This window comes from Ciona intestinalis, unplaced genomic scaffold, assembly GCF_000224145.3.
Source record: "Ciona intestinalis unplaced genomic scaffold, KH HT001134.1, whole genome shotgun sequence".
Lineage (NCBI taxonomy): Eukaryota > Metazoa > Chordata > Ascidiacea > Phlebobranchia > Cionidae > Ciona > Ciona intestinalis.
In genome coordinates this window covers 1-16,272 of record NW_004191455.1, presented here as the reverse complement: position 1 = coordinate 16,272, position 16,272 = coordinate 1, and the positions used below count along the sequence as shown (strand labels likewise).

General features: G+C 33.0%; 1 protein-coding gene across 1 annotated transcript in view; it reads right to left on the bottom strand.

The window, feature by feature from the left end:
• Positions 1-16,056, bottom strand: part of LOC101241912 (NFX1-type zinc finger-containing protein 1) — a 16,128-nt gene extending 72 nt beyond the window's left edge. Inside the window, exons 1-23 of the mRNA XM_026840133.1 lie at positions 15,910-16,056; positions 15,374-15,478; positions 14,494-14,582; positions 14,099-14,176; positions 13,691-13,794; positions 12,356-12,467; positions 11,753-11,839; positions 11,347-11,466; positions 10,389-10,587; positions 9,377-9,603; positions 8,426-8,554; positions 7,827-7,919; positions 7,142-7,216; positions 6,734-6,829; positions 5,958-6,129; positions 4,933-5,125; positions 3,901-4,080; positions 2,957-3,163; positions 2,224-2,323; positions 1,493-1,626; positions 1,345-1,434; positions 520-655; positions 43-243 (exon numbers count right to left, since the gene is read on the bottom strand). Of these exons, the coding sequence (XP_026695934.1) occupies positions 43-243; positions 520-655; positions 1,345-1,434; positions 1,493-1,626; positions 2,224-2,323; positions 2,957-3,163; positions 3,901-4,080; positions 4,933-5,125; positions 5,958-6,129; positions 6,734-6,829; positions 7,142-7,216; positions 7,827-7,919; positions 8,426-8,554; positions 9,377-9,603; positions 10,389-10,587; positions 11,347-11,466; positions 11,753-11,839; positions 12,356-12,467; positions 13,691-13,794; positions 14,099-14,176; positions 14,494-14,582; positions 15,374-15,478; positions 15,910-15,971 (2,989 nt within the window). The 5' untranslated portion in view covers positions 15,972-16,056. The remainder of the gene's footprint in view (positions 1-42; positions 244-519; positions 656-1,344; positions 1,435-1,492; positions 1,627-2,223; positions 2,324-2,956; positions 3,164-3,900; positions 4,081-4,932; positions 5,126-5,957; positions 6,130-6,733; positions 6,830-7,141; positions 7,217-7,826; positions 7,920-8,425; positions 8,555-9,376; positions 9,604-10,388; positions 10,588-11,346; positions 11,467-11,752; positions 11,840-12,355; positions 12,468-13,690; positions 13,795-14,098; positions 14,177-14,493; positions 14,583-15,373; positions 15,479-15,909) is intronic.
• Between the last annotated feature and the right edge of the window lie 216 nt (positions 16,057-16,272).

Here is a 16,272-nt window from a genome sequence, read left to right as displayed (position 1 = left end):
CGTATCCAAACATAGAAAATTTTCTTAAAAAATATGCAAAACTTACTCCAACTCTTTCCAAACATCGGCCGTCACATTTTTCGTGACACACCCGTTTACATTTGTGCTTGGAATCTTTTTCACAAACATGTTCACATGGAACTTCACACAAGCTGTGCTTTGTATTTGAAGGGTGACAAGTTCGTGTGCATAGATGTCCACAATCAACAAGGGGTTCGTTGCAAGGCACACCACACCATGCGTCTGTAAAACAACTTTTTAAATTTTAAACAAATACTGTGAGAAATGATTTATATTGTACGTTCTGACAGTATTTCCTTATTTAAATTCAAATTTTATTCAATTCATCATTTAAATAAAATGCTTATCATTGTACAAGAGGTTTTAATCAGGCTTTGCAGTTTTTACAAAAATTTTAATCATGTTTTGCAGTTTTTACAACAATTGACATAGTTTGACAAAGAAACATAAATAACATGTTTGTTTAAAGACTAAAGTTTTAAATATTTCGTATTTCACCAGTTTCGGGAAAACCATTGGATGTCCAGATTGAATTGGGATGTTGTGTGCAAGCAATTGGTAAACTTAAACCTATACATCCTTGATTATTCAAGTGCTGAATGATATCATTCCAAAGGCTGTGCTTTTGCAGTTTCTGAAAGTTAAGAAACAACGAATTTGCTATAAATTCATAAATATGTACATTGGTTCAAACTGCATGATAATAATAATATATGTAAATATACTTTTTTATTTTCTAAAAGTTTTAAAAATTAGAGAAAAGGGTTTTAATTAATCTAGGTTGTCACCTTATTCAATAAGAGTGATATTTATATTTTACATGGTGATGGTACAGATGTAAAACATATATTATTGCTTGAATGCTATTCTCTTGCAAAAATTTAGTTGATAAGACATTAAATTGAATTTTGAATAATTTGGTAAAATACTAAATTCTCAAAACACATAGCACAAGGTATGTTGTGCAGAAACTAATCATAAAAATTCAACAATTGTAAGAAAAAGAGTTTCTACTTGTCCTATGTCAACAACGCTATACAAACAACTACACAGCGATATAAAAGTGTCTATTTTTAATGCCAACGCTGCTGGCCAGATTTTTGTTTAAATTGCTGGGGAAGAGAATCTGGAATAAATTTGTTTTAATACTGCAAATGGCTAACTATCATGCGATGAAATCAGCACAAGAAACATTAAGCTAGTCACCATAAGCTCAATTCGTGTCACAACGCTAATAGAAAACTTTGAAAATGCCAGAATATATAAAATGCAAACTGGTATCGACCAGATTTAATGTTTTTTTACATGCGTGTAAGTACACACCTCAAAATTTCCGATGCAGTAAAGTCCTAGACTTGCACGAGAAAGGGCGACACAGATTCGATTTGGAGCGGAAAGAAAATCGATTTTTCCCTAAAAAAACATTATCAAGTTTTTCTCAAGTTTTTTTATTTATACAAAAGCATTTTACCTCTTCATTTTTGCAGACTAAAGATAGAAGAATAATTTTATTTTCTTGTCCTTTGAAGTAATCGATATTCGTAACAGCAACTTTGTTCAATAAACTAAGTGTTTGAATTTGAGATTGAATTTCCATCATTTGGCCTGAAAAGAAAGTGTAGGATACACATTGTATCTAGTTAAAACAATAATTTAATTAGAATAAATTAATGAATATGACTTATTTATATTTAGGCTTGTGCTGAGAGGTAACTACAGTGTTTTGTGCTATGGACCTAGTCTCCACTTAGAAGTTTCTGGGCGTTACTTTATGGATGATTTTTTTTTTGTATGAATAACAATCTGTGTCTACTAGCAACTACTGGGTTGAAACAATTACCATTAATTGTCTTGGCTAAATATACACACTTTCATAATGTTAGCAGAAATAAGCATCATACAATGTACTTTAGGTTGTAACCTATGTTCTAGGAAACCATGTATGAGGTTTTACAAACAAAACTGAATATGTAACTAATGTAAGTAAATGAATGTAACTCGCTTTATCCTTGTGAGGCCAGAAAACAACAGTCGTTATAACACAGGACACATACGGCCATTATGATAGCAGCAACGAGCCCTGAACCCATTACCTCTGGGTTAGCAGCAAGCGTGCTAAATACTTTGCCACGTTGCCCGGGCAATGTACCTAATTAAAGTAATATGTAATTTATTAATGAAATAATAATAATATAATTTTACCAGTGTATGATGTTAGGATAGTAATATCTTCAGCCCTGTATCCTTGTCCCAATAGAAACTTGCAAAGACCCAACAAATACTCAGCTTCATAATAATTCACCTGTGATAATAAATTGCATTCAGTTAAATATTAAACATTATCTGCATATTGTTATTTGTTACCCAAAATAAAAAACAACCAATAAATGTAACCTACTTTATCCTCGCATGGCTAGAAAACGACAGTCCTTGTGGTGTTTTGTTTCATACACCTCGCGCCAGCTTACGAGTTACCAAGTATGTTACTTTGTGGGAGTGATGAGGTATAGAAACAGAACACTAGAGTATAACAAAAACCGAGAATAAATTAGTTCGGTGCCGTAGCAAAGTGGTTAGCACGCCTGCTCTAACCCAGAGGTAATGGGTTTAAGGTTCGTAGCTGCTACCATTTTGGGCGTATGTATCCTTGGGCAAGACACTGCAATTGCTCCAACCCTGTGGTCACTAATGGGTTGTCCAAATTATCCGCCATACATAAAAAAATCCCCCAAAAAATATTCACCCACAAAGTATAACATACTTGGTAACTCGAAATCTGGCACGAGAGTCTTAACACCTGTGGTATAACGACTGTCGATTACCGCCATGCGAGGATAAAGTAAGTTACATTCATTCATTCAAATAAAATACTATTCATTCATTTATCATACCTGCATTGCAAAAAATAAGGAAAATAATTAAGAAAAAACCAAACCTTGCTTTTGCCATAATGATCAAGTGTTTCATCCTCATTGTGGCGGATAAAGAATACATTGTTACGAATCCCTTGTACTTTCATCTCATCCAAAGGAATTGGATCTTCCGTTAGTTTAGGGTAGAAGGAATGTCTCAAAAGATCAGCAATGTTGGGTGACATTCTGTATTGCTTGTTTAGTGAATGCGAAGGTATCCCACATTGTATCTATTTGAAACAATATTAAACGATAACTTTTGACAATGAATCAATTCAAAGATAAAATTCTACAGTATTCAAGATTTATTCATAAAAAATATTTAAAATTTTATATTTAAAATTGTATTCAGAAAGAGATATTTAAAAATGACAGTTGTGTAGCGTTTCTTGAGCGAGTGTAACTTGTAATGAAAAATGAATGGAAACAAGTAAATGCAAAACACAGGAAGAGAGCAAAAAAAAAGGCGCCCAGTCGCTACGTTGCAGAACGTTTCTTGCGTGCGACTTTAATTAGTAACGCTACAGTGGGATATTTAAAGCTGACAGTTTAAGGTTGATAGGTACAAGAGTGTAAGAGTCCTAAATCTGTTATATAAGTGCTTTAAAATAAGTTTCTTTTTAACATACTGCTTTAGTTTATTGTAAAAATTTTCATACTGGCGCCGTGGAACAGAAGTTAGCATGTCTGTCTCTAGCCCACAAGCTACAGGTTTAAGGCTTAACATTGTTACTATTGTGTGTATGTGGCCATTGGCAAGACACTTAAAGGCAATTGCTCCAACCCAGTGGCCATTATGAGTTGTCTAAATTGTCAGCAGCTCGTTATAAAAACAATCCATAAAAAATAATCACCTTCTAAATTATATAACCTATTACCGGGCACAAGGTGTAAAATCAGAACATCTGTGGTATAATGACTATCATTTCTTTGGCATATGAGAATAAAAAGTTACATTCATTCATACCAATCTTTCGAGCATAGAAATTCCCAGGTTGTGTTTTGTGCTCAATTCAGGCATATTCACTCTTGGCCTCGATTGTTTATTGTCGCCTATCATTATAAGGTGTTGGGTACTTTTTGGAAGAGCCGTAGCAATGTGTGCTTCCAATATCTCGGCTGCTTCTTCAGCAAAAACTATCTTAACCTAGAGCAAAGGGATGTAATAATAATAATAATAATAATAATAATAATAATAATAATAATAATAATAATAATAACTTTTATTTGTCTCTTCGATTACAGTAGCGAAGATTTAGAAATGTTTCAAACGAAAAGACAGGATATAGCGACAAAACAACAGTTGTTAAAACATGCTTACAGTTAAAAACATATTTACATTTAGTTGGAAGAAGATAAGCGTGGTCGCTACACCTAACGGACAAACGAGCCATTTATTTTAATTAAGTTAAACTTCTAATAGAAACAAAAGTGTGCGTAAAGACACGACCCATACAATGCGGGGATGTAAACTTTAAATATAAAACATTAAAATGGGTTCAATGCTGGCTCGCTGCTACCATTGTGGGCATATGTGTCCTTGGGCAAGACACTTTGATCAACAATGGATTGCCCAAATTAGCAGCCACTCATAAAAATTGAAAAATTCTAAATAAAATAATCACCCATAAATTAACATGCACAAGGTGTATGAAACAGTACACCCGTGTTATAACGACTGTCGTTTTCTGGCCACGCGAGGATATAATTAGTTACATTAATTCATTCATTCAAAATTAGACTTTGAACATGGTTGTCCTTAATGGGCTATTAATATTGGCAGCCATACGGAAAATATAAAAAAATCAAAGGTGTCTATATATATATGTGTTACTAGTAAATCGTTACAAAATAAACACCTGTGTTATAATGAGTGTCATTGCTTACAATTAAGGATAAACAAGTGTCATTCATTTATTCATTCAATTACATTATTTCTTTCACTAACAGTTTGTATAAACACTTTGTGTTTTGAAAATAATGCATCCTAAAAACTTACGTTTATGTCTTGTAAGACATCTCTGTACTTTGCTGCTGCAGTGGTTGTCATTCCAATAACGTAAGATTGAGATAAAATTCTCTTTTCCTCTTTTCTTCGTAGAAATTGCAATCTTCTGGATAGTTTATCATACTTTTGGCAATGAAAGCCAAACTTTTCTTGTTCATGTAGAACCCATTGATGGACCCAATACCTACAATTAACATATTTTTGGTACAATAAATAAATTATCTTTTTTTAACTTCTTAAGAAAATTAAAATCAAATAAGTTACATTTATTCATTTATAGCTGCCTATTTGGCGAACCTTTATTGATCACTGAAAAGACAGAAAAATTACTCTGTTTCTTGCCCTAGAAAAGTGGTTCTCAACTGCCGGTCTGTACAGCCGGACCACGTCCACTTTTATACTGGTCCGCCATATATATGACAACTTTATATATCAATTGAAAAATGCAAGAAACTTCAATGGAACCATGTTTAATATCAAAAGGACGACAGCAAAGTTTTCATTAAATTGAAGTTTTCATTCTTTGCTTTTGAGTTGCTTACTTTTGTCGTAATTCAATTTTAGGTTGATTTTTATTTTGAAAGGTCCACCGGCCCGCAAAATTTGTATTGAAATTTTACCTCACTGTAAGCTAAACAGGTTGAGAACCACTGCCCTAGAACATTATCTGATTAAATTATAAATATAGATCCTATTTAACTAAAGTAGCAACATTGATTCAAGTTAAATGAATGCATGAATGTAACTTACTTTATCCTCGCGTGGCCAGAAAACGACAGTCGTTGTGTATGTTACTTTGTGGGTGATTATTTGTTTTAAGGATTTTTTCAATTTTTTATGTATCACTAATCGTTTAGACAACGCATTACTGACCACTGGGTTGGAGCAATTGCTGTTAAGTGTCTTGTCCAAGGACACATGTGCCCACAATGGTAGCAGCGTTGAGTCTTGAACCCATTACCTCTGGGTTACAGGCAGGTGCGCTAACCAGTATGCCATGGTGCCGAACAAGTTACCTGTACAGTCTCCATCTTATTTTAATGGGCAAGTCAAACAATCCTTGTCTTGACTTATTGAGTTCAGAATCTGTGTATATCTTGGTCTCAGTAAGCTTTTGTTTTATTACTTTACGAAGTTGCGTTTCAGGGAAGAATCTTGACTGCTTGAGGTCATATTGTGCTGGAACAACTGAATAATAAAGCTACACTTAATTTTAGTTATTAGAGTTAAAACATATTGCAGATGATTTTCCCTTTGTGCTGATTAACTGAAAAAAGGACAGTTTTTCGCGAATCAGAATGTTGCAACCAAAATTGCTTGAAAAGTAAAGCAGTTAGAGCCAAAAAACAATTGTGAAAATTTTTAAGTATAATTGTCATTGCACCATGTGACAATTCAATAATTAAGAAAACACAAGTGTTCTGTTTCACACACCTCGTGCCAGCATAGTTACTAAGTATGTTACTTTGTGGATGATCATTTTTGGGCAAATTTTTACATTTGATTTATGTGTGGCTGATAATTTTTACAATCAATTAGTGACCACTGGGTTGGAGCAATTGCCATTAAGTGTTTTGCCCAAGTATACATACACCCACAATGGTGGCAGCTAAGAGCCTTTAACCCATTACTCCTGGGTTAGAGGCAGGTGCGCTAACCAACTGTGCTACGGAGCCGGACAAGAAGAACTAATGTCATATAAGATCAAGGTGAAAAAGTACCACAGTTGGTATTACCTTGGAAAAAAAGAAAGTTAAAAAAACATACAATTATAAAACAAAAACTTTCTAACCTTTTCCATTTAAATAGACTAAAGCTGCTTTTTTTGAAGGGGCAGAAGATATTACTGAATTTGCTCGCCCAAAATCTTCATTTTCCATTTCGTCATCTGTAATGTTTTATCATTACTTATTAATCCACACATGTGAGACATTTTAATTGGTTGTAATAGTAAATGAACTAAGACAGTGTTCTAATTACCACACACATTTAGTGAGTAAAATATATGCATAAACAAAACATTGTTTTGTTTATTGATAACATTTTATGCCAAAACTATATTACGTTAAATTATAAATTATAAGTAGCTGTCAGAAACGTTTTTGAGCAAGTTCAACAGAGTGTTTGTATTTGTAAAACACAATATTTGAAATTCATTGTTTACCCACTACACAAATTACGATAATTTTTTTTCTTTTACCAGTATCAATTAAGCGCTCATCATTATCATTATATTCATCATCATCAACATTATCATCTTCAGATAAACTTTCATCTGCAATTCAAAATAAATATGTATGTACTTAACATGTGCCGTGGCAAACTGGTTAACGCGTCTGCCTGTAGCCCAGAGGTAATGGGTTCAAGGCTGCTACCATTGTGGGCGTATGTCTCCTTGGGCAAGTCACTTAATGGTAATTTCTCCAATCAAGTGGTCACTAATGGGTTGTTCAAACTATCAGCCACACATAACAAATGAAACAAATCCTCAAAAAACAATTATCCACCAAGTAACATACTTGGTAACTTGTAAGCTAGCACGAGGTGTATAAAACAGAACACTCCTGTTTAATGACTCAGGCCAGGCAAGAATAAAGCAAGTTACATTTATTCATTTAAACAATATACAAATGATTGAATGATTGAGTAAACTATGTAATTTGTCTTTGCTGGTGAGATAAGACAGCTGTTGTACACACGTGATCTGTTTCATGCACTTCCTGCCCGCTTACAAATAACCACATATGCAAATTTGTGTGATATTTGTTTCTCTAAGATTAATAATTTGGCAATGTGTAAAAAACATACCAATATCTTGCTGCAAGACACATGTGTATGAAACAGAACATCTAAAAGGTCTATGGAACAATATAGATATATTTTACCTGCATCAATATCAATTTCTGTAGAAGGGAGACCTAACCAGTTGATCAGAGGAAAATCTGGACCAGCGTAACCAAGATTTTGCATTTTTTTGTCTGAAAAGCATTATTTTAATAGTAATAATTATTTTTAATACTAAGTTATAAAATGGAGTTTCCTGTTTCATTTACTATTTGTAAAATTAGTAGACATACATAGACATCCTATAATAGTATATGAACAAAGAAAAATGCTTTCAAAACTTACATAAGATTATTTGCATATATGAACACCTGTGTTATAATGACTGTCGTTTTTCGACCACGCAAGGATAAAGTAAGTTTTATTCATTCATGTATGTTACTTTGTATGTTTTTTTACATTTTTTTGTATGGCTGTTAAATTGGACAATCCATTAGTGACCTCTAGGTTGAAGCAATTGCCATTAAGCGTCTTTTCTAAGAACACATTGGCCCACATTGGTGGCAGCCACCAGCCTTGAACTCATTATCTCTTGGTCTCAGAACACTCATGCTATACCGACTGTCGTTTTTCCACCACGCGAAGATAGAGTAAGTAACATTCAACATTAATGCTAGTCAACAAAAATATTTACACTCACCTTCATGTCCTTGGTTTGTTAATTCACGGATTATTTTATCTGACATGACATTCCTTATGAGTCTAAACTTAAGAACAAAAGTTGGTTCAATAACTTTTTTAATTTCCCGCCCCACTTCTCGACGCTGTTCTAAAGAAAGTGTTTGAGGATAAGAATAAATGTTTTGAGATATAATTTGAGAAAAAAAATGTTCCGTTATATGATATTAATACCATTTTTGTGTTTTTCTTTAATCACGGTAGTAAGGACTTAGAAATATTTTAAATGAAAAGACAGGATATAGCAACAAAACAACAGTTTTTAAAACTTGCTTCAGTTGAAAAAACATATTTACATTTAATTAGAAGAAAACAAGCGCATTACGGGCTAAATCGTCAAAATATTGGACTCAATCATATGAATAAAGGAATGTAACTTATTTATCATTGTGTAGTAGGAAAACAAAGTTTGGTATGACATAGGTGTCCTGTTTCATACACCTCCTGCACAATTATGCGTTACCGCATGTGTACCTTTGTAGGTAATTTTTTTTTGTTAATTTTTTCTATTTTTGGGATGTTCGTGCTACAATTAGTCATAAATATTATTATAGTAGAGTGGGGGAAGATGGGACATCTTTAACACATTATATCCAAATAGCCTGATTGTGTTTTAAACAATTAACAACGGTCTGTGGAAGTCGTGAAGATATGGTTTTATAATTCATTGAATTTTCTTTGTTTACTACCAAATAAAAAGAGAAAACTGAACGAAAAGGTGTCCCATCTTCCCCCACCCTACTATATTACCTTTGTGTGTTTTAACAACTGTAATTTTGCTGCTAATTACTTTTTGTTTGTTGTTTTAGTAATTTGATCTCTGCTGCTGATATTAAACAGATAATAATAATTTATGAATTGCTGCGTTATGCTATGATATTGTAGAAAAACAAATAATTGTTTATCCAATCACCTCTGGTAATCCAGTAATCATATCTTTCTGTTTTTGATGCTTTTAACTCCGTTTGCCTTTTTATGTGCGCCATTGTAAAGCAGTGAAGTTTATCACTTCTGCACCTGCCTCCAACCCTTAAAATTTTTTCTGGGAAAAAATCAACAATTCCCTCCAGAAACTGGTCCAGTGCTTGATTTCCATAGCAAATCACCAGAATCGGGCAAATTTGTTGATTCTGCGTGTTCCTGATTTAAAGAATTTAATTTGTTAAATAAAAAACTTTCTGTGTTAACTTTAAAAACGGCTGATTCAGTTAAATATGGTTGAGGTTGAGGTTGAGGTGCTATGCTACAAAATTCCAGGCAGCTGGTGGTATTTAAAACTTGATGAATGAATGAATGTAACTTTACCATGTATGTTACTTTGTGGGTGATTATTTTTTTGAGATTTTTTTTATGTATGGCCGATAATTTAGACCACTGGGTTGGAGCAATTACCGTTAAGTGTCTTGTCCAAGGACACAATACGCCTACAATGGTAGCAGCGTCGAGCTTTGAACCCATTACCTCTGGGTTACAGGCAGACGTGCTAACCACTATGCTACGGCGCCGGACGATATATGTCAGTAATTTTATTACATAATATATAAGTAGATGTAACTTGTTTACCCTCCAGTGGGGGCCAACAAATTTTTAACACAAGTGTTCTGTTTTATACACCTGGCGATTACCAGTAATAACTTATCTAACTATCAGAATTATTTTTTTATGCATGACTGACAATTTGGACAACTTTGACCACTGGGTTGAAACAATTACTGATAAGCGTCTTGCGCAAGGATAAATACACTGAAACAAGAGCAACCTCAAGCCTTGAACCGGTATCCTATGGTTTATAGGTAAGTCAGCACTGTGACATAGTGCCAGACATACTATATTATTTAAACAAAAGTTGAGAGCTGATAAATCAAAATTAATTCTCTCTGATAAATCAAAATTAATTCTCCGACAAAAAAACAACTACTACACACCACAGGTGTTGATTTTGACTGAGCAGTTTCATAATTGTGTTTCCAACTTTACTTTTTCCAGTTCCTGCTCCTCCTTGAATAACAGCAAGATCCGTGGTCAACGCACTATGTACAGCAGATCTCTGTTCCTCATTCAAACCCATTTCCTCGGGTTTTGGCCACATTTTTATGTTTAGCAATTGTACATTTTTATGTTTTTCTAGAAATGAATGAATGTAACTTACTTTATCCTTGCGTGGACGGAAAACATCAGTCGTTATAACATGCGTGTTCTGTTTCATACACCTCATACCAGCTTACAAGTTACCATGTATGTTACTTTGTTAGTGATTGTTTTTTGGGGGAGATGTTTTTATTAACTAGACAACCCATTAATTACCACTGGGTTGGAGTAATTGCCGTTAAGTGTCTTTAATTGTTCAATCACACATACCCCCACAATGAGAGCAAAAACAGATTGTATGAAAAGAGTAAACAACAAACTGTGGAAAAAAATGAACAGCAGGCATTTTGTATAAATTCAGTAAGGTTATAGCAATGTATGCTAATGGGCAAGTATGAAACTTTGTTTTTTAAGCTAACTGCAAATTGTACCAACAGTTATTAACTATTGGAGGAATTTTTTATTAAGCGTCGTTTTCCCAGATACAGTCACCGGCAATGTTGGCAGCATCGAGTCTTGAACTCAGTACCCTCAATATAGAGATGAATTCAGTGGTTGCGTGCTTGTATTATAAGCTAAAAGATACTGGGCAAACGTTCAATGCTACTACATTTGTGTTTTTAAGCAAGACAGTTAATGTTGATCACTTCAACCCAGTGGTTGCTAATAGGTTGTTATAATTGTCAGGACACAAGGTGTATGAAAAAAGATATAACAACCATCATTTTTCATTCATACATATAAATAATGGTCATCTATTTATTTGCTCTACTCATTTGATAAAAAATTACTTACTGTCACCAGTAAGAGAAGTGAAATCAAGTTTGACTTGTTCTGGTTTGCTGAGATAGGCAGGTGTTGACAAATTCGGTGTGCATGACACAATCTTATCTTGAAGTGGCAAAGTTTTTAAATCTGAAAACAAGCATTTCCCATTGTAAGTTTATTGTCATAAATTATATCATTAACATTACAAACACATGTTGATGGATTCTATAACAGCAACAAAGAATTTTCTGCAGTTACTTTTAAAGTTTGAAGATTATTACTTTTAAAATTTGATGAGTTGACCTAAAAATTCACCCCCATTTAGACAAACATTTTAAATTTACCACTAGAAAGTTTAAAGTAAATTGATGTCAGAATTTGTAACAAAAAATGTACATTATATAGATTTTAGTCAATACAATGAAATGAGCACCTTTCAAACCATTTAAAACTGATTTGGTAGCAATATAATGACTGTCGCATTCAATCATGGTGTAGCCTTTTTTCCTTTGACGAAAATCTGCATGATATATTTATTAGTATAACGCCGTAGCACGGTTGGTTAGCGCGCCTATTTCTAACCCAGAGGTAATGGGTTCAAAGCACTTCTCTGCCACCATTGTGGGCGTATGTGTCCTTGGGCAAGACACTTATCGGCAAATTGCTCCAACCCAGTGGTCACTAATGGGTTGTCAAAATTATCCGCCATACATGAAAAATATAAAAAATCACTTACAAAGTAACATACATGGTAACTTGTAAGCTGGCACAAAGTGTATGAAACAGAACACCTAGTTTAATGTGGTTAGCGCGCCTGCCTCTAACCCAGAGTACTGGGTTCATGGCACTTCTCTGCGACCATTGTGGCCGTATGTTTTCTCCAAAAATAATCACCCACAAAGTAACTCGTAAGTTAGCACGAGGTGTATCAACACCCATGTTATAACGACTGTCGTTTTCTGGCCACGCGAGAATAAAGTAAGTTGTATTCATTTATATAATATTAAGCCATTGTAAACAGCATACAGACACTAACCTCTAAACTGTTTTGTGTCATCATTTGAGCTCTCTAAAAATTTAAGTCCTATCATTCCTTGTTTAACTTTTGAGCAAGTCCGGTATGCAATTGTGGCAAATATTAAATCATCCTAGAAAAGTGTGGAATTAGGGTTCAGAGTAAAATTTAAAATGATGAATCAGAATTTTAATTTTTTACTCAAAGGGGCATACCAACGAAAAATGAAAATTTGTATATGGATAGATATGCTCAAATGTGACCTAAAGGTACCATCAAAGTTTGCCAAAACGATACGGCTTCTAAAAAAATCGCGTGAAAAAAACCCGCTGGAGTAAAACAAATTTGGCTGTTTCAACAATGCATGGGAAGTCAGCATATTATGTAGCCATTTTTTTTTTACTTCAGCGGTCGAATTTCCGGTTTTGAAACTCATTTTTTTAAAAAAGCTGTTTTGCATTTTAAAACTTTAATGGTAGCTTTAGATCACATTTGAGCATATCTATCATTACATAAATTTCAATTTTTCGCTGGTATGCCCCTTTAAATGTTTTTCAACATTTTTTCATTTTTTTAATGTTATCATTTTTTTAATTGCTAATTTATTTTTTCTGGGGCAAGCTAGTGTGGTTGAAACGGGTTTAGGATTAGATTCGAAACCAGTTAGTAACCAGTGGGCTGGAGTAATTTCCCAAAATAAAATTTGTCAATAGCAATTATAATGTTGATGACACATATATGATGTAATAATAATGACGCAAGTTAGTGGGTGGCTAGGTAAAAATTAAACTCTGTCCACCCACGGTAGCAATATGTGCAAGGTTTTTTGACTCATTGAATATGGTAAATACCATCTACAGTATCATGTTAACATAACTTTATAGTAAAAAAACTATGAATATAATATAAGACTTTTCTGTTAAAATAAGAAAGTGCAACTTTTGACTCTACATTTAAAGTACTGTTGCTACTGTGTTGAGCAGAGATATTTTTATGATAAAACACTAGGTAGTTTTGAGCTTGTATTAATTAAAAAGCTAAATTATTAAAAAAAAAAAGTTTTATACTTAAGAAACTATAAGCACTTGCACAAAATATATAAAGCCGCCATGCATGATGTGAAGTTAGGACACCCTCGCTATTTTCTACCATGCGGTACAACTTGTTTAACTGCGATGCAGTGATGCACATGGAGAACAGAAGTTATGGCTTGCAGAAATGTCTTACTGTTTCACATAAATGACATGCATATCCTGTGTTTGGGTAATAGGCTATTATGACCTAAATCCCAGGTCCTCGACAAGAACCTCTTCCATATAGAAAGTAATATAGATTGTATATCTTACAAAGTTTCACCTGAAATCTATCACTTGATAAACAAACCAGGTTCCCATACAACAATCTCCGTGGAAGTTTTACTTTAAGTGATGCAGTATCAAATGTAACCATGTACTGGATTCCTTAAACGCAAATAAATTGATCAGCAAAACCTCAAATTTATGAAACAGTAACTTTTATTCATGTTTGAATTTTGTAATTTATAAAATTTTGACTAATGGTATTTGTAAAAAAATGGAACAAGCAAACCATAACCTGAAAGGTTGATAGCATTAATTCCGATGAAATTCTGGTGGCAAATGCCTAAGACTAGTATTGTTTATATAACTTATTTAGCAAAACACTTGACATGCATACCATAGATTTTGTGTGAAAAAATTCAGGGTTATTAAAAGAACACATAATTTTTAACTTATAATAAAGTACCTTTCCATGACGGAAAACATTTGATGAAACGAACGTTTCTATAAACTTTTAAACGTTTAAATTCAGCAGTTCCTTGACCTGAAAATGCATTTCTGTTAAGTAATTTTTTTATTTCTGTCTGTTAATATAATATCGTATATTTACTTTTAAATAAAATGGGCCTACACTTACAAAATCTCCTAAAAGCGATTTTAAAACAGTAGTATTGTAAAATAAACAATCATAGTATGATTAAGAGTTAAAGAATATTTTATGTAAAGAATTTAAGCAATCTCCACACAAACTACATAAAGTTAACATTGTTCTAAAACCAAGAATGTATTGTAAAGATATACAAAAATCCTACAAATGTGTTTAATAAATCTAAATCAGAAAATGCAAATTTAAACAGTTACCTTCACAAAATGTTCGAATGGAGATTCTTAATGGTCCTATTAGATCCTCATGTAACAATTTATAATGGGTTTTGCGGTAATGCTCAATGCTGTTAAATATATACAATTTATCATATTATTTTTTTAAGAAAGAGTTTTCATTTATAAGTGGGTTAAAAAAAATTATAAAATACAAACTGAAACAAATTTTTCAGAAAAAAATCTATAAAACTTAGTATAAAAATTATGATTTTTTTGGATTCTTTTTGTTTTTTTATGTATGGCTGATAATTTGGACAACCCATTAGTGATCACTGGGTTGGAGCAATTGCCATTAAGTGTCTTGCCCGATCACATGAATGCCCACAATGGTAGCACCGTCAAGTCTTGAACCCATTACCTCTGGGTTAAAGGCAGACGCGCTAACCACAATGCCACAACGCCAGACTATTTGAAAAAGAATACTTTGATGTCCAATATATTTATTTATCTTTATTTGACAAAAGACACTTAAACAAATGAGTAACAAAGTACACGAACCAAAACTTAATTCAATATTTGCACAGTTCCACATGAGAGAAAAAGAGATCAATCATTTACTTAGCAAATACGGAATACACAATAATGTGCGACATAGGCGCCTAACATGGGTATGCAAGGTATGTGTTTATACCCTGAAAATAAACCAGAGTACTTATGTGTACCCAGTATAAATATATAAACAATTTATAACTCAATATCCAATGTGATAGTACAATGATCAGTCTATTTCCTAAATAAAAGCTAATAATGTGACAAGGAAAAAACAGGTTCTTGACTTCGCCGGCATAAACCTTTCCGTTTAAAACTTATGGTTACCTTGATTTTGCAAAATTTGAACGTCTATAAATTGAGAACATACCTATCGTATGGTTGGTCAACAATATTGACTGGTAAAGCTTCCAGTTCATTTTGTGTTGGTACAATTTGTTTGAATAACTCATGGCCTTCAGAGCATTCAGAAGGTCTGTATATAAACATAACATGAACTATATTTATCTATTTAAATATTGTTAAAAACTTGAATTGATAAATTATCATAGCACTACTCATATTCTAAAAAAACTGATTACAAACTATATATATGATAACTTGTAAGCGGGAATTTTTCGTATTGTTAAACCAAACAAACAAATATCTCACAATCAGATGCACACAACTTGTGTGTTCAACTATTTACAACAGGAACCTTTTATATAATGTAACTTGCTTTTATCCACGCATGGCCAGAAAACGATAGTCATTTTAATACAGGTATTCTGTTTCATACACCTCGTTCTAGGAGTTACCATGTATTTTACTTTGTGGGAGATTTTTTAATGTTTGTATGGCTGATAATTTGCCATTAGTGACCACTGAGTTGGAGCAAACAGTCCAACATGTATAGAATAGCTCTACCTGTTTAATTGTAATTCCAACTTTTGTAAGGTTTCCTCTATTTTAAATTCATTTAAAACCATTTCATATTTGCTGGCATCAATTAAGCAAACAATCTCTTTAATCTGTGATTTCACCTGAGAAAGGAATAAGGTTATTTTTTGTTTCATTAATATTAAAAAAGAAAGATGTATTAGAAACCTATTTATCTTATTAATTACTTAAGCGAACATATTTATTTAAAATACAAACAAATAAAAACTAGCTTAATAATAACTTTGAAACTTTGAAAAAATTTAATTTAACCTCCACAAAACTGGTTTATATTTTCCATAACAACAACTCAATGTGAGTTTGTTTGCTGGGTGTAATGACCATTCTTTT